Genomic DNA, 19,595 nt, shown 5'->3' on the forward strand with positions numbered 1-19,595 from the left:
AACATCAGTTTGCTCTCTTTATTCTGGGCTAATGAGGCAGGGAGTTTTCATAAGAACTCATACATGAGATTTCTGGCTTTATTACAATATGACAGAGGTGAAGGAGATTTCAGAGGATGGGGATGGCGCTCAGAGGATTACTGAATCTAAAAGCTAAAAACTGTAGCTGCAGCATCTCTTTCTAAAAACAGCATCGCTGTAAATCCAGATTATCTTCAGGAAAAAACCTGCTAACAATTGTTTTAATGTAGGACTTTGAGAATAGAATAGAATATATCTTTCTTGTCATTGTACAGCAAAATTGAAGTTCAAGGTTCACTTCAGTCAGTCACATTTAAAAACATGAAGGAAGGAAGGAAACACATTACTCAGATCCAGCAGCATACAGAATAGATAACAAGCTAAAAGTAGACTCTATAAATAAATAAATAAATAAATAAATAAATACATAACCTAAAGCCTACAGTAAGTACATTTAAAAAGGTAGTTTAAAACCAGTAAGAAAGTGCAGTCATGTGTGCAACCAATTTCAGTGCAAAAAGATGTATTAAAAGGACAGTAGTCAAATCAAAAATAATAAAAACAGTAGACACACATAAATAATAATACATAAAAACAAGAGACACACACAGCATTCAACAGTCACTTAGCATTTAGTGCTTAATCCTTGAAAGTGAGTTTTAAATGCTTTCCTGAAACACAATAAAGTTCACTGACATTGTTCTGGAGGCAGAAACTTTAGTGACAGAGTTCTCAAAACGTTGTCAAATAAAACCAGAACTAGCCAGGTAGAGTTAGAGATAAAACGAGACAATGTGTTTCTCACTGAGTTCAGTAATCCATAAAGCAAATGTGAGCTGTGTGTGAACAGACAAGGATATTCTAAAGCTGTCTAAACACTCTGTGAACCGTCTTGTCCTGCAGCAGCTGATAACGGGGACAATCGTCTCTTTAATGACAAAATAAGAATAGAACTTTAGTCATGTGAGTGTCTGGTTTTTATAGACTTGGGCGCAGAAGTTAAAGCGCTCTGGTTCACATAACACAGAGGATATTAATGCTTCTGTTCCCTCTGTGGACTACAGGCTTAATTAGGCCGCAGTCACAATTACAGCACGCTCACCGCGGAGGGCTTAGTCTTTCTTTAAGTGACAGAGGAATCAGTTTATTACATGTCAGGACAAAGATATCTCACAGTAGCACTCTGGTATTCTACAGCTGGTTGATTGTTTCAGAGCAGGAAAGATGTTTATGTGCAGCAGTGTAGATAATATAAGTGGAAGCAGCAGTAATGATGATAGATTTGTGCCAGAGCTGAGGAAAAAATCACCCTCAATCCTGTGAAAAGTACTGTGCTGTTTCTCCCATCACCTCATCTGGCAGTTTTGAAACCCCAGAGTGTGTCTTATATTTGTAGTATTTTGAGGAGGTAACAACAACGTCGACTGTGACTGAGAAACAGAGTCAGTCCTTCCAGGTAACGCACCCCCCCCCTCCCAAGGGTCAACCGTATGAACAGAGCAGGATATCCCTCTCTTGTCTTGAATGCGTCCCCTTCCTTGTCTGCATGGCTGTGTAGATTTCTTGTTGTCTGGTTATCTCATTAAATTCTTACAGGTCAGGTTTGTATGTGAAAGCATCTAAAGTCTGCAACTCTGCTTCAAATCTGCATGAGCACTGAAGTCTTTTGCAGGAACAGTTATTTAATTGTTAAATTGTTTTCCAAATCTCTGCATTTTAATGTGAACCAACAGAGGAATATGTCTTCTTTCTGTGAACACTGCAAAAATATCAAATCTGAAGTGTATTTGTCTCGTCTCTTGCTGTGTATCTTGGTAGCCTACTTGATATGTTTCATGAAATCAGATATGACACTTTATTTTAAAAGACTTATGTAAGTTTTACTTGCTGCACTAGCTGCTATTATTACTCATTACAAGTGATTCAGACTGTACTTTTGGCTTGGAATATCTTTAAATACGATGTCATATCTGAACTTGTCAGGGTTATGATCTTATATGAAGTGTCTTGAGTAGGGATGTGAGGATACACTTTTTTTCTTTTTTTTTTTAAACCAAATTTTATTCATTTTAACATTTTAAAAACTGCAGTAAGACAAACAGAGACAGGAAGGATACACTTAACCCAAGATTCAATTCGAATCATGATTTTTGGTTCATGATATGGTTCACTCAGGATTCTCTAACGTTTTTCAAGAAAACTGGATTAAACTCAAAATTTAAATAACCATTATTTTATTTCAATTCACATATATGGACAGTTGCAATATATATTTTTTCTCTTATGTAATCAAATTAATCCTTTTTACTTTTTAAGGTGTTGTAACTAGGGTTGCAAAATTCTGGGAATTTTCAAATTTGGAATCTTTCCATGGGAATAAACGGGAATTTCTGGGAATAAACAAGCGGCAAACTCCGGTCTCAAACGATGAAGCCAATGCAGAAGTGATATAAACTGCAATACATCGAAAATCCGCTTGAGGCTGGCTGCAGAAACACCGGAAACCACATAGATATGAATGGGGAAAAGACGATCTTTGCAGCATTAATAAACATGTTTACAGCCTGGTTCAAAAAACGGCTTGGCCCTACACCGCTAATCTCTCTAATGGCACACACTGTACGGGGGGTGAATTTTTTTCTAACGTGACGGTTAAGAAGATATTAAGATTATGAGTTTTGCCCAAATAAGGACATGACTGACGTGACTCCCGGTCGGGAACACACAGCCATTGGCTAAGAGACTCACACTACGTCACACTCTGCCTAGTTGAGTTCTGCATTACCAATATGGCTGCTGCCGTCGATTTGCTTCAAAACAGCTCTCAGGAACAGATGGGTGACGTCACAGATACTACGTCCATATTTTATACAGTCTATGGGAATAAACAGCAATAAACCAGGAATTTACTAAATTGAAGGTTGGCTGTAAATAGGGAACTTAAATATAGTAGGGGAAAATATATTTTAGCAGAATCCTGACTACAACAAGCAGATTTCATGCAGGCACAGTTGAATATGTATGCTATTCCTCAATCACATGCACATAGCACACTGCTTGCTGCAGGGCTATTGAGACCACGCCCCCTGCATGCACTGTGCATTCCTCCATCACATGAAGAACATATGATTTCTAATTTGGATGGATGTCTGCTTATAACAAAATAAATATTTATGCTTGGATATGATACATTTCCATTAAATTACCCTCAATTCCCAGTTAATTCACATAAATTCCCATTGAAAGTTTCCAATTTGGAATATTTCCAAAATTCCCCAGCTTAACTTCCCATGGGAATTTACCAGAAACTTTCCACCCCTTTGCAACCCTAGCTGTAACTCAAATAAAACCACTGCACACTTTTTTTTTCAACACCTCGCAAAAAAACTCAAAATGACTGAACAAAAATACCTTGCTGGAAAATTTCAGAACAATTATAAAGAAATGGAAAGTGAATGATTCCCAAATGAAAGTATTGAATATTAAAACAAATAAGGTAAATCTCTTTAAATAAACAAAAGTGCAGCTTATGCTCCTGGTTTGGAATTTACATGTTTTTCTTCAGGAATATCAGGGAGAGCCAAAATGCTGCCGTACCTCAGACTGGAAACACAAAGGTGCATCCTCAACTGCTCGGTCTTCACCTGCTGCTGCCATGTCTGTTATGGTCAACTCAGCGAGTGACGAGAGAGCAGCGCAAGATACTTAATGATGTTGAACAAGCAGAATGAAACGCAGATATCGCAATACACATTTTGTTGAATCGATTTGAATCCACCCTTATTTGTATGGACATTTCACCGTCTTGTGATTTATCCTTACATCCCTAGTTGTGAGATATTTGGACCAGAAATGAGACAAACACACTTTTGAAGATTTGAGTTTTTGCAGTTTTATGCTTCATGTTGTCAGTCCCCAGTTGCATCACTCCCCAACAGATGCATTACTGTAACTTGTATATGTGTACGTTCAGAGCCTGGCATTGCATGCTGGGAAAGGTGCTAATAGATACCAAAGGTGTTACTTTGTGTTCAGCACTCCTCCTGCACTCTTGTAGGTGTTGTTTGTCCTTCAGTTGCCCTTCATCCAGTGTACTCTCACTACATTCATCCATGTTATTATCCTAACTACTTCATCCATGTAGGATATTGTGTTTGTAATTATTCTATATCTCATGGCATGAAACTTTTTAATCACTGAAGGAGAGTTATTAGAGTGAAAGGTTTCCAACAAACTCACACAAATCAATAACAGTTTGAAGTTTCCTCTTCACCTTGACTAAATCAAATCAGGATCTGAAGCTGTAACCTTTTCTCACATTTGCAGATCACTTTCAGATCATTTGTAAAGTGTCGTTTAAGCCTTCTCCTTGACTTTGATCAGAGCCCTGTTGGACATGGATGTAGTTTGACTTCCTGGCTGATACGTTTCCTGTAGTTAAGAGATGTGGGATGTTTTCTTTGTCCGGTGGTTAATTGTATTTCGCTCTGTCCTCCTCCAGTCTGGCTTGCCCACCAGGAAAGTCAGGAAGAGGGTCAAGGTGGACACTTCCAAGTTCATGACTCCTTACCTGGCTCATAGCCAGAAGATGCTGGACCAGTTCAGCCATGTAAGCACCAAATTCTGACTTCCAGAAGCAACATAATTCCCTTTCATTTGAATATTTCTGTGATTTTATTCAGTTAAAAAGTTTTAATCTACAAACTCAGACCCAATGTTTAAATGGTTTCAGAGTACAGTACAGTTTTTGTTGTTAACACACCTATCTCTCTCTTCTTAACAGAACAAGTATCGGCAAGCTTATGACTTGTCCAGAGGGAAGCCTCCTGCATTCATCTCTGACACCCCTGAAATGATTCGTATCAGGAAGGCCCAGGAGCAGCTGAGCGAGGTACTGTTATGTGTGACTCTTCCCCCCCAAATCATGTTGGGTAAAGTTTATGATGACCGGAGGGTTGATTTTCGTTTAAAGATTACTTTTTGGGCTCTTGACCTTTTAATCAGAGGATAGGATGGTGGATAGAGAGGGAAACTGGGAGAAGAGAATGGGTAATGTGGCAAAGAGCTATGGGTCAGATTTGAGCCTGGGCTGCCTGCTTTAGGATGACGCCTCTGTACCGTGTTATTGGATTAGAAGACTGTCTGCTTTATGCAAATATGTCTCATTATGTAAGAGAAACTGTTCTGTGTATATCAGAGCTCATTTGGTAGAGCAGGCACCCCCTGGACAGAGGCTACAGTCCTCACACACCAGATCGATTCACTATCCTGGCATGATTTGGTGCTGTCATGCTCCCCTCTTTCCCCACATTTCCTGTCTCTCTTAAACTGTTCCATCTAAAGGAATCTAAAGTCAAAGATATAATCTTAGAAAGATGTCAGAAACATGGGGAAAAGATAAGAAACTAATCACATCTTTCATCATCAGGTGAAGTACCGCATGGAGGGAAACAAGGCTCGCAACCAAAGCTTGTACGATGGTGAAGCCAAGGATGTCGTCCACGTTCGTCGTGTATCTGAGCTGATGAGCAAGGTGAGGGAACTACATTTATAACCATACATAAATACTTTAAAACAGATCGCTTTGAGGTTTAACACCTGCGCTGTGCTCGTCTCATACAGGTGCTGTACAGGCAGAAGTGGGATGAGACTAAGGACAGGTACCTGCTGCCCCCTGATGCTCCTGAGCTGGTCCAGGCTGTGAAGAATGCTGCTAACTACAGCAAAGTAAGCACCATGTAGAATTAGGTGCTGTTTCTTTAAGAACCAAAGGGAGAATGTTTCCAATTGGACACTGTTTAATATGACTTGTTAAGAAAAGCTTCTCAATCCATGACCTTTCTTTACTCAGAAACTTTACACCGAGGACTGGGATGTGGAGAAGACCATGTACTACCCGTACAGTGACAGCCCTGAGCTGCGCAGAGTGGCCAAGGCTCAGGAGGTCCTCAGTGATGTAAGTTGAGTTCAGTGGCCACACCCTAATAACGTTGGAAATCTGATGATATGATGTTTTTTTCAGCTGTTAGAGTTTTGTAAAATCTTTTTAAGGAGGCAGCTCTACTGTGATGTCTATTTTTGTGTGTTTTCAGTCATCAATGGTGCAAATCTTTGAGAAAACTGCACTATTTATCATGTATTTGATTCATCAAAACAGCTGAAAGTACAATTTTTCACCTGGTTTATTTTTCTCTAAAGGGTTATAACTAAAATAAGAAAGAAAATAAACTACAGCACAACATTTCTAGACATAAACAATATCAAATATATATCACAGAACAGGATTTGATCCATTTCATCCAGTTGGTGCTACATCTTATTGTCAAGTTTGACAAAAGAATGCAGAATATCTCACAAATTGTTCATTCTTAATAACTTTTACTTGCACTTCACCTTGCATCACACAGACATGCACCTTTTATAGATTCTTTCTCTCCTTAGGATGGGTGGTTTTTGCCAAGTCAGATATAAAATAAGTGGCAGTTTCCACTTACATTGAGGGTAATTAAAACCGCCATTTGTGCTGTTTGGAGCCTTTTCCCCCTCCATCAGGGTCCATTCATTTGTGCTGAGCCAGATGAACCACATAAACTGTGGCAATGTCCTCTGTCCTGGCCATTTGTGCCCCTGCTTCCTGAGGAACACAACTGCCTTTAGGCTTTCCTGCTGATGTAGAAAAAGCCACCAATCAATGTAGATACAATCAGGATGAGGCAGAGTGTGCTCAAAGGTCAGCCATTGATAATAAAGAATTAACCATCTCAATTGTTATTCTCCCTCCTGCAGATCAAGTACAAGAAGGGTCATCATGAGCGCAAGGCCAAGTACACCTCCTTGGCTGATCCTCCGGAGATGCAGCTGGCCAAGCAAGTGGCCCATCAGCGCAGTGATGTAAGCAGCATCAGTTTAGACTGGATTTTAAACGTGTTGTAGAAGTGTGAAACAAACAGAGACAATTAAGAGCAATGGAGGGAGACTAGGTGAGATGTTATAGTGTCACGCTTGTTCAAGGAATGCTTACTGCAAGAAAACTTTGGCATGTGTAAATAATAGATATATACAGAAGAGGATTCGGGCCACTGGCAAAAAAAAAATGAAGGTCAATTTTTTTTGTATTATTATTACTCTGAGAAAAAAGTCAGAATTCTGTCAACTTTTAGTCTGAACTGAAATTAGTCAGTAGAAACAATGATTTTTTAAAGAATCTCACTTTGAAAATATCCAAAATCATCTCTAATATGCTACATTTCCATTGGCTTTTATTTTGAAATTCCAAGTCAGTTGTAGCTGTAATTGGCAGCATCACATTTTGAGGTTTTCTCCTTTGAGTCTGAATCAAAACATGGAAACTGAGTTTTATTGTAATGCCAAATATATAATTACCAGCCACATTTTTATATTTCAGACAGCTTTTATTTTGAAAATCCACTAGAATTCTGACTTTAATCTCAGAATTCTGACTTTTTTGACCTTAATTTATTTAAAAGAAATGTCAGTGTCATTATCCTGTTAAAGATATACAATACTTATATTTTCGTACAATATATTCTCATATTAAATATTAAATACAACACATTTCTGCAGTTTTTTGTGTGGGTAAAGTTGCAGTTATCCCATTGCCACTTAAAAGTTGTGCAGGATTGCAAATGTTCGTACACTATCTGTAGAGTTCATTGGCAGCAGGACCAGATTTATAGACTGAAGCTAGTATTTATTTATTCTTTATTATATTTTTGGGCTTTTTTGCCTTTATTGACAGGACAGCTGAAGAGAGATAGTAAATGTGGGGGGTAGAGAGTGGGGGAAGACTTGCAGCAAATAGTCATCCGGCCGGGAGTCGAACCGGCGGCCTCTGCAATGAGGACTATAGCCTCTATACATGGGGCTCTTAGACCACTAGGCCACCAGCTCCCCATGAAGCTAGTATTTTAAACCATGCACTGTCATGGAACCCAGACTCCTCAGAGACCAACCAGCCCTGACCCACAGTAGGGGATATCCAGCCACCTGCTCTCTGATATAAATGGCCGTACTAAGCTAGAAGGGAGAGGCCAACAATAGGTTGAAATTACATGAAGTCCTGACATTCCCTGTGTGTTTGATCACACAGAATATAAACACACCTTATAGATTCATCTATTTCTACATATAACTGCAACAAGGTCTGAGATATCTCAAATTAAACTTATGTTGATTGTTATTTCTTCACAGCTCAAGTACAAGGAAGATTACAATAAGAACGTGAAGGGTCAGTGGTGCGAGACACCCTACTTCGACGTCGCCACTGCCAGGGTGGCAATGGAGAACCTCAGCCAGGTAAGAACTTCAACATACGGGTTCAGAAGAATCTAAATGTTATTGCTCTGATTATCCTTTTTCTTCATTTGCCTGTTCCTTCTCTTTTTTTCAGAGGAGATACACGCAAGCATTTGAAGCGGAAAAAGACCAAATTTATTTCATGCAAACAGACACGCCTGTTTACGACACGAACAAGAAGGCTCGCATCGCTGCTAGTGAGGTGAGCAGTCCCTAACACGACACAAACACACACACACACACACAAGGTGTAAGAGATTATTTTTACAGGGCCTACCTCATGTGGAAGACACGACAGAGAGGTGACCCGTGTCTCAGAGCAGAGTGTGAGTCAACACGCCGAGGCCACTCTGACGCAGGGACTCAGAATGTATTGTGCCCACACACAAGAACGGCGTGACTGAGAGATCTACATTTGGTTCACTCATACTGTGAAAGCATGTAGTTTCCTCCAGAACCCAGTGAATACACATCAGACGACATGAAGAGGCTTTTCTGCAAGTGTACACCTCATAGCTGCCCACACATTCACACATAATTCAAACATGCGTCAGTTGAGGAAATGATAATGTCCTTCCACGATGAGTGACGAATGTTTTGTTACGATGTATGACTTGTGCATAAACCTCATTAACACTCTCTCCATGTTTCTGTTGTCAGGTCCAGTACAAGAAGCAATACGAGAAGACGAAAGATCAGTCTGACTACAACACGCTCCCCGCCACAGATAATCCCCTCCTCAGACAACTCAGATACGCCGGCACTATCCTCAGTGATGTAGGTGTCTGGAAGCAAAGCTAAAATCAAAACCAGCTTTGATCATTTTTAAGGATAATTAATTTTTAAATCCCTGAAGCAGCACAGAATTATAAAAGATCAGCTGTGTTAGTCTCCATGTCTGTTTTCTGTGTAGGCAGAGATATTACTTGCATTAAATGACTGTTGCTTTAATCAAACCATTAACTAGAAATGCTGCTATGATGATCGAGGTGGCTGTGGGTGTTATTTAGAGTGTCTCACATGGAGCTTTTATTAAGTGGATTTTCATGACTGATGCTAATTCAACCAAAAAGAAGTCATTTATAACTCTTGAGTCTCTTGCAAGTTTGACATCCTCCTTATTTACAGTCAGGGATGATATATTCAGCTGTTTGTCTTTCTTTAAAGCTGCTGTTGGTAGTTAGATTTAGATACACTTTTTGTTATACTGGTTAAATGATCTTTATGTCCCAATGGCAATCAATACATAATGTGTTCTTAAAAAAGAGGTAATAAAAACTGCTATCTACAGCCGGAGTAAACCTGGGAAAACACCAACCAATCCCTGCCATCAGGAGCCAAATTATGAAACCAATCAAATCCCGTCCTGCCGTTCTGCCCGCCTCCTGCAAAGCGTACATTTCATGTTTGTTGGTGTTTTCTTACCACTGAGTGAGACATGAGTTGACGTAGTGCAAAACACAAATGACGTGCTGAGGACCGGTTTTGAATCAGTCACCATCATATGGTCGTGAATCAGCGGCGCTCGTGCATGTGAGCGGGGGCGTCGTTTTGAAGGAGCTCTGAGGGGAGGGGGGGAGGGGTTAGACAGAGTCCTGAGGAAATGCTACATTCAAATTCATGCTAGTTTTCCATGACTACCAACCCTAGCTTTAAAGCTGCTGTTGGTAGTCGTGATATAAACATCAGTTTGGAGAGAGTTTTAAAATGTCAACACTTCCCCTCCCCACCAGATTTCCTCTCACTCACCTCCCCCTCCCCTCTCTGCTCCTGTAAGCCCCACCCACAAAAGATGGTCATGCGTGTTCATGTGTGTTACCATTGTTGCAACAAACATTACTTAGTACTCGTGTGCATTCTATGAGAAAGTAGTGCCAGCTTCACAACAAGGGCGAAGGGTCGGAGAGTAGCTCTGATTGGTCCGTGATAACGGGAACAAGGGGGATTTTAACATTGCTTGATACAAAGGCATTGGAAAACAGATATTTTGCCATAATCTCAAATTTCTTCAATTACTGATGAATGTCGATGGGTATTCTGACTTTTTTTCTCAAACCAAGCTGAAAAAAAGTAACATTTTTTTTACCACATTCCTACCCACTGCACCTTTAAAGCTGCTGTTGGTAGTCGTGACATAAACATCAGTTTGGAGAGAGATTTCGAATGTCAAGACTACCCTCCCCCTCTCTGCTGTCTTAACCCCTCCCACAAAAGATTGTTGTGCGCGTTCTATGAGGAAGTAGCGGCACCCCAGCTAATTAGGGGGATGTAGTGGGGCCGCCACTCAACCAATCAGGATGGAGGATTGGAGATTAGCTATGATTGGTCCGTCATAAAGGGAACGAGGGTAATAATAACATTGTTTACACGTAGGCATTGGAAAACGCAGAGATTTCGCGATAGTCTCAAATTACTTCACTTACAGATGAGTACCGATGGGTATTATGATCTTTTTTTCCAAACACAGCTGAAAAAAAGTAACAACTGCACCTTTAAGTCAATGCATCCTTCAGCTTTTGACCTCATTTTGATCTTGATGTAATTTCATCCTGTTCATTGTTTGTTTTTTTTACCTCCTTTGCAGAAAGTATACAAGGCTAGCTATGAGAAATCTCGGGGTTTCAGCATCAACTACTGCGACACGCCCAAGTTCCAGATGGACTCAGTGCTTAAAAAGTTCTCTGATGTAAGAATAACCCTCCTCATGTTACAACAGCTCAACTTTTTTCACATAAACAAACTGTATCATTGTCCTTTTTTAAAAATACCGCTTGTTTTTTAGACGCATTACAAAGATAAGTATGACAGTGAGGTGAAGGGTCACTACATTGGCAGCTATGAGGACCTCTACATGCTTCACTGCCAGAAAATGGAGGAAATGAAGAACGAGGTAAATCATTCTGGATTATTTAACATGTTTGTAAATTAGAAAATATGAAACTGTGTTAAGTCTTTTCTCACATTCTTTCATTTATATCTTGCAGCAATTGTACAAAGCTGAATACGAAGACATAAAAACAAGATGCTTCTTCCCTCAAACAATGACGCCTGAATATGAAGCCACAAAGAAGCTTCAGCAGTGTAGCGATGTGAGTATGCTCTGATATTATAGTACATTAATACACTTCATGTTGTATTGATGGATGTTTATCATATCATGTTTCTGTCTTATGGTTTGCAGAAAGTTTACCGGCACCATCCTGACACTGTGAAATTCACACAAGTGGTCGATTCGCCCGTTTTGGTTCAAGCCGCCATTAACGCCAAGCAGCTCAGTGATGTATGTATGACTGCATGGTCTACAAATACACAACATGATTGAATCAAAGTGTATGCTCTATATTACATGCACTCCCACTGGATTTGCAGTTGTTTGTGATGTTATATTACTTATCAGCTCTGCTTTTCTTTCAATTCTTTCTCACTTTATGTTCACGTTAATCAATCGGTGGGTCATAAAACCCTGATGTGAACATAACTCTTTCTTTAAATTGTCCATTTATTGACTGATATTGCTATGATCACCATCTAACTCTCCAGATCAAATTCTCCTGGATGTGCGGATCACGTTTAAAATGTGCCCAATCATCCACGTAGCCCAGCTGTCTTTCTGTGGGCTCCATGGAAACTGGAGAGCCATCTCTCTGTAGTATAAATAGCAACAAGCATTCAGTTGGCCCAGAATAAACCCTGTGATTGGAGAGGGGCTGGGGAGGCAGGAAAAGGGACAGTCAATGTACTTCAGAGGGGTTACAGCTGATGCACTGCTGCCCTCTGGTGGCAGGACCTCAGATGACACCTCTCTGGAACTTGCTTTTTATTGACTCTATGATTTTAGACTTGTAAAGCACTTTTGTTATTTGAAATGTGCTATATGACTTACAATTACTTGACTTGTGTGGTAAAATGACTTGACTCTTCTGTGTTGCATTGACAAAAACAAGGAGTTAAAAAACAAAACATATGTATAATACAAATGTATAATGAAGAAGGACTTAATCGATACCTGCAAGTGAGGAAATATTTAAGAGACAAAGTTCAAATTAGAACCTTGGGAGATCTCAATCCCCTTCTGGTATACATGGTTAATACACACCAAAGCCACAACTACAAACATGTAGTCAGACAAGTATACACAATTCTCCAGGAAAGTAGCTTTGAAAACTTAAACTATATTAAAGAGAAATGGGAAAAGGAACTGGACAGCATTGTACCTGAAGAAGAGTGAAACCAGAGTTTTGAGGACATTTATCGCTTCACAAGATCATTGGCAGGAATATGCTTGGAAAACAAATGTAAGGTGTTTTAGAACACCATATATCATATCAAGATATGCACAAAATAGTGGCAGTTGCTGGAGAGAATGTGGGTAAAATAATGCAGACCACACACACATATATTTTTACATACAGAAAAATTCAAACTTATTGGTCAGATGTACTAAGGGAAATCAAACAGATGAACAAATACAAAATATACTCCTGGGAGCACGTACTAAAGGAGTAAGAAGTGAGTTAGAGCTCTTCTGGATATTGAGAATAACAGCACTCAAGCAAATCTCAAGAAACTGGACAAAAAGGAATCTCCAAATGTATACAAGTGGTTAGGAACAGTAGAGAACTTTTACTTGATAGAAAAAGTGATTTATAGAATAAATAAAAATGAAAAGCTAGGTGTCTTTCAAAGCAAGGACAGGATATGAATAAATGTAAAGTTATGTGCCTATATAAGTACACTACCGTTCAAAAGTTTGGGGTCACCCAGACAATTTTGTGTTTTTCATGAAAACTCACGCTTTTATTTATCAAATGAGTTGCAAAATGAATAGAAAATATTGTCAAGACATTGAGAATGTTAGAAATAATGATTTTTAGTTGAAATAATAATTTTGTCCTTCAAACTTTGCTTTCATCAAAGAATGCTCCCTTTGCAGCAAATACATCATTGCAGACCATTAGCATTCTAGCTGTTTATTTGTTGAGGTAATCTAAAGAAATTTCACCCCACGCTTCCTGAAGCACCTCCCACAAGTTGGACTGGCTTGATGGGCACTTCTTGCATACCATACGGTCAAGCTGCTCCCACAACACCTCAATGGGGTTGAGATCTGGTGACTGCGCTGTCCACTCCATTACAGACAGAATACCAGCTGCCTGCTTCTTCCCTAAATAGTTCTTGCATAATCTGGAAGTGTGCTTTGGGTCATTGTCCTGTTGTAGGAGGAAATTGGCTCCAATCAAGCGCTGTCAACAGAGTATGGCATGGCGTTGCAAAATTGAGTGATAGCCTTCATTATTCAAAATCCCTTATATCTTGTACAAATCTCCCACTTTACCTGCACCAAAGCAGCCCCACACCATCACATTACCTCCACCATGCTTAACAGATGGCATCAGGCACTCTTCCAGCATCTTTTCGCTTGTTCTGCGTCTCACAAATCTTCTTCTGTGTGATCCAAACACCTGAAACTTCAATTCGTCTGTCCAAAACACTTTTTTTCCACCCTTCCTCTGTCCAATGTCTGTGTTCTTTTACCCATATTAATCTTTTCCTTGTATTGGCCAGTCTCAGATATGGCGTTTTCTTTGCCACTCTGCCTAGAAGGCCAGCATCCCAGAGTCGCCTCTTCACTGTAGACATTGACACTGGCGTTTTGCGGGTACCATTTAATGAAGCTGCCAGTTCAGGACCTGTGTGGCGTCTATTTCTCAAACTAGAGACTCTACTGTACTTGTCTTCTTGTTCAGTTGTGCATCGGGGCCTCCCACTTCTCTTTCTACTCTGGTTAGAGCCTGTTTGTGCTGTTCTCTGAAGGGAGGAGTACACATCGTTGTAGGAAATGTTCAGTTTCTTGGAAATTTCTCGCATGGAACATCCTTCATTTCTAAGAACAAGAATAGTCTGTCGAGTTTTATATGAAAGTTCTCTCTTTCTGGCCATTTTGAGAGTATAATGGAAACCACAAATGTGATGCTCCAGATACTCAACTAGCTCAAAGAAAGGCCAGTTTTACAGCTTCTCTAACCAGCAAAACCGTTTCCAGCTGTGCTACCGTAACTGCACAAGGGTTTTCAAGGTGTTTCTAATCATCCATTAGCTTTCTAACACGGTTGCTGGATGTGGGCCTCTATACACCTATGTAGATATTCCATTAAAAACCAGACGTTTGCAGCTAGAATAGTCATTTACCGCATTAACAATGTATAGAGTGTATTTCTGATTAATTTAATGTTATCTTTATTGAAAAAAACAGTGCTTTTCTTTCAAAAATAAGGAAATTTCTAAGTGACCCCAAACTTTTGAACGGTAGTGTATATGAAAATATAGAAGCCTATGCCCCTTATATATTTTTTTCTTTTTTGATGTATTTATAAATTTATTTATGTATTTTTAAATCCTAGTTTTGATTATTTTTATATACCCTACTTTTTCATTTATTATTTTTTTTTATTTTATTTTCCTTTTTCTTTCTATCTTATATTTCTATATAATTTACTTTCTGGTGGAGGGTCACACATTTTCAATCAAAATGTTATGTTAAAAAGGTTTGAACCTGTGAGAAACGTATCTCATGTATGTATGATATTGACACAATAAAGTATATAAAAAAACAACAACATAATTTTAACCCTTTGCTCTTTCTTGCAGTTGAACTACAAAGCCGATTATGAAGTAATTAAGACCAAGAACAGCCTGCCCCCCGACTACCCCTTCTTCATCCAGTCCAGAGTTAACGCTTTCAACCTCAGTGATGTAAGTTCATGTTTTATTCGCCTACTTCTTCTCACTTCACAGTTACTGAATCAGCTTGAATTTGGTCTACATTTTATCTTCCTGAATGCTGTGATGTCTGTCCCTGCAGAACTGTTACAAGTATGATTGGGAGAAAAGCAAAGCGAAGAAGTTTGAGATCAAGGGTGACACTATCTCGATCCTCGCCGCCCGTGCTCACACAAACATCGCCAGTGATGTAAGTATGCGTAAGAATTATTCCTACAAGTCTTTCTCTGTGTTTTTGCTCCCTACTATAAACAACTTCTCTTTCCTTTGCAGGTTAAATATAAGAAGGAGTTTGAGAAGAACAAAGGCCAGATGGTTGGAGCTCTCAGCATCAATGACGATCCCAAGATCTTGCACTCTGTTCACGTGGCCAAAATCCAGAGTGATGTAAGCACTTTGCTCACTTTAGGACTTTATGATCACTAACTCAAAATAGAGAGGGCACACTTGAACTGTCTTTTAATGATGTCTCCACAGCGTGAATACAAGAAGGATTATGAAAAGATTAAGACCAAGTACCATGCTCCCCTGGATATGATGTCAGTCTCCTTGGCAAAGAAGTCTCAGGCCATTGCCAGCATGGCCGGGTACAGGAAAATCAGCCCCAACTTCTTCCTCCCTCCCGACAGCGTGCTGTTGGACTTGGCCAAGAAAAACAACATCATCCAGAGTGATGTGAGTACAGACAGACTTTACAACGCTGTATTTCTGACAGCATGGTCTTACTGTATGTGATTTATCCTATTATGATTGTTCTAGGTTTGATTATGTTTTTATTGACACCATATTTCTTTTGTTTTCTTCCTCAGAATGAGTACAAAGCTGACTACAACAGCTTCACCAAGGGTAGCCCATGGATCCCCTTTGGCTCCATGGAAGTGGAAAAGAACAAGAAAGCTGCTGAGATCCTCAGCGAGGTTTGTGTCTGACACCTTCTTTAAAAACGCTCTATTGAAGGATGTATTGTTTTTGATGCTTGTGTCACATCAGGTGTTAATATTTATTTTTTCCTACAGAGAAAATACAGACAACATCCTGACACCATCCCCTTCACAGCTATCGACAACCACCCAATCCAACTTCAGGCCAAAGTGAACCAGCTTCAGAGGAGCGATGTGAGTCTCCTGTTTCCCTCAGTCAAAGTCTGAAAAAGAAAATCTTCCATTTTCCAAACACCACATGTGACTTCACCTCCTGTTTCTTTGTCCGCCTTTGTAGCGGTTCTACAAGAGAGGTCTGGAGGAGATCCACCAGAAGTACTCTCTGCCTGCTGATGTGCCTGAGCTCCTTCAGGCCAGGTGCAATGCCTACAACGTCAGCAAAGTAAGGCCAAGAAACACTCAGAGATCACTTTTACATATCATATATCCAAGTTTCCTCCATAGCATTCTTTCTAAGCAATGATTCAGAATATGTTTAATTTAATTAGCCACTTAATATGATGTTAATTATGTAGCTGTGTCATCAACATACATTTTAGTTGTGATATTTTTTTTTTGTTGTTTACATCTTTGATCTGTCATTTCAGAAATACTACAAGTCCGCCTGGGAGGAGTTGATTGCTAAAGGTTACGACTTGAAGCCTGATGCAATCTCTGTTAAAGCCGCCAAAGCTGCCAGACATGCTGCTAGTGATGTAAGTTTCCTGAAAGACTGGGTCCTCCTTAAAGAGTCTTTTATAATTCATATTAAAGGGATATTTCTCAAATTTTCAACCTTATCTTTTTCTATCCAAGTCATATATTTATTGTCTTTGTGCCTGGGATGCAAAATCAGTTGTTCTACAAAGCTTAAAGAAATAAAATCTTAGTTTACACCTCGGTCTGTATCGCAAACTAGCCATGAACTTGCCACAACAGCAGAATAAGCTCCAGAATATGAGTGCAGATGATCTAATTGATCAGCATTAAAGTTGAAATCTCAAAGTCTTCTTCATTGTCAAATAAACTGCAGTATGCACTAGACATACTGAGGATTTGAAATTGGCTTTCTCTCTCAGACCCTAGCAACGACAACAACAGATAAACATAGGAAAGCTAGAAAAAGATAAGAAGTAAGTTAATAAAAATAATAAAATACAGTTTAAAACAGTGCAAAAACTTTGCTATAGTGCAATTTAAAATCAAAGTGAGTGTGTGCGTTTCAGTCCTGAGGATGACAGACCTCAGCGTTGATTTGGGGGAGGGGTCAGTGACCAGGTTAAGTCTGTGAAGGGGCACTATGGGAAGAGGGGGCAAAACAGGGAGAGAGTTCAGCATCCTGACTGCCTGGTGGATAAAACTGTCCCTCAGTCTGCTGGTTCTGGCCCGGAGACTGCGTAGTCTCCTAAGGCAAGTCTATTAAAGCTACATCATGCAGCTTGAAAAATAAAGCAGAGCAAGGCCCATTTTGCTGCTGCTACCATGCAGCACATCATTTATGCACTCTCCAAGAGGAACAGTTCAGCTTTCTTTAGCTAGCAAAACACCACAGCTTCAGTAATCAACATAAACATTCAACACTGATTGCACATTGCACAAAACATATCAAACATTCCCTTTAATCTGCCTCACACCAAATACTTCTTGTGAATTAATTTGATGCTTAATACTAAGACATGCTTTGTGCTTTTGAACCTGTAGGTGCAGTATAAGAAGGCTTACATGAAGGAAAGAGGCCACCATGTTGGCTTCCGCAGCATCAAGGATGATCCTCTGCTGGTTCACTACATGGAGGTGGCTAAGATGCAGAGTGAAAAGAACTACAAGAAGGACTACCAAAAAGCCAAGCTGAAGTATCACACACCAGTAGACATGATGAGTGTGGTCCATGCCAAGCACGCCTCTGCTGTTCAGACCTATGCTGGCTACAAGCAGCATGTCCCCAGATACACTCTGCTGCCTGACGCCATGAGTCTGCACCTCGCTCGCACAATGAACTTCAACGCCAGTGATGTGAGTTCAGTTCCTTTAACAGTCTTTTATAACATAGTATGGATATAGAAGTATGTTTTTACAGGTTAACACTGAATACTTCTCTCTTCTCTCTCCAGGTCAACTACAAACAGGAGTATGAGACATCTGTGAAGGGGACTGGGTGGGTTCCCATTGGTTCCATTGAGGTGGAAAAGGCCAAGACAGCAGCAGCAGCCCTGAATGAGACAAAGTACCGCCAGCACCCTGCCACACTGAAATTTACAAGCACCACAGACTCCATGAGCATGGAACTGGCAAAGACCAACGCCAAGATCATGAACATGGTGAGTTAAAGGAAATAAAACAATGTCTCTTTATTTTTGCTCTGGAATTAATCTTGTCATTTAAGCCTTTGAATTCCTCATCAGAGTAGACATTAAGACATGTCTTTGTTGTCACTGAACAGAAAGAGTATAAGGCCAGTGGAGAGAAGTTCATGCACACTTACAACCTCCCCAATGATACCCCTGAACTGATGCAAGCCAGGTACAATGCTGTGAACATCAGCAAGGTGAGTTGCATATCCTGCTGTAGTATTGTCAAACTTTATGCACTTGAAGAAAGTTTGAGGAGTTAAACTGTAACTACTGATAATCGTTTTTATTTAGAATTACTACACCTATGCCCATCGTCAAGATCTGCTCAAAGGACATCATGTGAAGGAAGATGCCATCCCTATTGTTGCAGCAAAGGCTTGCAGAGACATTGCCAGTAATGTAAGTGCTGCATATACCCATTATGATACTATTCAAGTGTACTGAATTCAGAAATGTATTCCTAATTGTTTTCTTCTTTATAGTACAAGTACAAGCTGGCTTATGAGAAAGCAAGAGGCCACCACGTTGGCTTCCGCAGCATCAAGGATGATCCTCTGCTGGTTCACTACATGGAAGTGGCTAAGTTGCAGAGTGACAAGAACTACAAGAAGGACTACCAAAAAGCCAAGCTGAAGTATCACACACCAGTAGACATGATGAGCGTGGTCCACGCCAAGCAGGCCTCTGCTGTTCAGACCTTTGCTGGCTACAGGAAGATCCCTCACAACTACCTCCTTCTCCCTGACAACCTGCACCTGCAGCAGTGTCGCAACATGATGGACATTCAGAGTGATGTATGTTTCACCTTAAATTCTAAAACCATGTTAAATGCAGCATCAAAGCGTAATGCACTGTGATGTCCGTGAACCCATCAAGAACAAATTTCATCTTTAATCCCACAGAATATGTACAAATCAGATTACAACAACTTCTCCAGAGGCACCGGCTGGGTCCCCATCGGTTCTATTGATGTTGAAAAGGCCAAAGCTGCAAAGTTTGCACTGGATGAACATGGCTACCGCCAGCACCCCAGTACATTTAAGTTCACAAGCAAGACTGATAGCATGAACATGGTTCTGGCTATGGCTAACTCAAAAACAATGGACAAGGTAAGACCGGACTCTCCTTGTAGGAGATGCTTTTCCTTTGCATCACTTGAAGATTGTCAAACTATTGATGCGTGTAAGCCCAAGTTAATGCAACAACC

The 19,595-nt window shown here is 40.0% G+C and overlaps 1 protein-coding gene across 1 annotated transcript in view; it reads left to right on the forward strand.

Annotated features, from left to right (window-relative positions):
* neb (nebulin) overlaps positions 1-19,595 on the forward strand; it is a 291,693-nt gene that overhangs the window by 2,600 nt on the left and 269,498 nt on the right. Inside the window, exons 3-29 of the mRNA XM_034694636.1 lie at positions 4,523-4,630; positions 4,805-4,912; positions 5,450-5,554; positions 5,644-5,748; positions 5,873-5,977; positions 6,808-6,912; positions 8,233-8,337; positions 8,432-8,539; positions 8,998-9,114; positions 10,922-11,023; positions 11,120-11,227; positions 11,322-11,426; positions 11,519-11,617; positions 14,986-15,090; positions 15,200-15,307; positions 15,391-15,504; positions 15,595-15,792; positions 15,927-16,034; positions 16,134-16,232; positions 16,336-16,440; positions 16,646-16,753; positions 17,739-18,050; positions 18,149-18,355; positions 18,478-18,582; positions 18,680-18,787; positions 18,871-19,182; positions 19,291-19,497. Coding sequence (XP_034550527.1) covers positions 4,523-4,630; positions 4,805-4,912; positions 5,450-5,554; positions 5,644-5,748; positions 5,873-5,977; positions 6,808-6,912; positions 8,233-8,337; positions 8,432-8,539; positions 8,998-9,114; positions 10,922-11,023; positions 11,120-11,227; positions 11,322-11,426; positions 11,519-11,617; positions 14,986-15,090; positions 15,200-15,307; positions 15,391-15,504; positions 15,595-15,792; positions 15,927-16,034; positions 16,134-16,232; positions 16,336-16,440; positions 16,646-16,753; positions 17,739-18,050; positions 18,149-18,355; positions 18,478-18,582; positions 18,680-18,787; positions 18,871-19,182; positions 19,291-19,497 — 3,576 coding nt within the window. The remainder of the gene's footprint in view (positions 1-4,522; positions 4,631-4,804; positions 4,913-5,449; positions 5,555-5,643; positions 5,749-5,872; positions 5,978-6,807; positions 6,913-8,232; positions 8,338-8,431; positions 8,540-8,997; positions 9,115-10,921; positions 11,024-11,119; positions 11,228-11,321; positions 11,427-11,518; positions 11,618-14,985; positions 15,091-15,199; positions 15,308-15,390; positions 15,505-15,594; positions 15,793-15,926; positions 16,035-16,133; positions 16,233-16,335; positions 16,441-16,645; positions 16,754-17,738; positions 18,051-18,148; positions 18,356-18,477; positions 18,583-18,679; positions 18,788-18,870; positions 19,183-19,290; positions 19,498-19,595) is intronic.

This window comes from Notolabrus celidotus, chromosome 10 (assembly GCF_009762535.1).
Source record: "Notolabrus celidotus isolate fNotCel1 chromosome 10, fNotCel1.pri, whole genome shotgun sequence".
Lineage (NCBI taxonomy): Eukaryota > Metazoa > Chordata > Actinopteri > Labriformes > Labridae > Notolabrus > Notolabrus celidotus.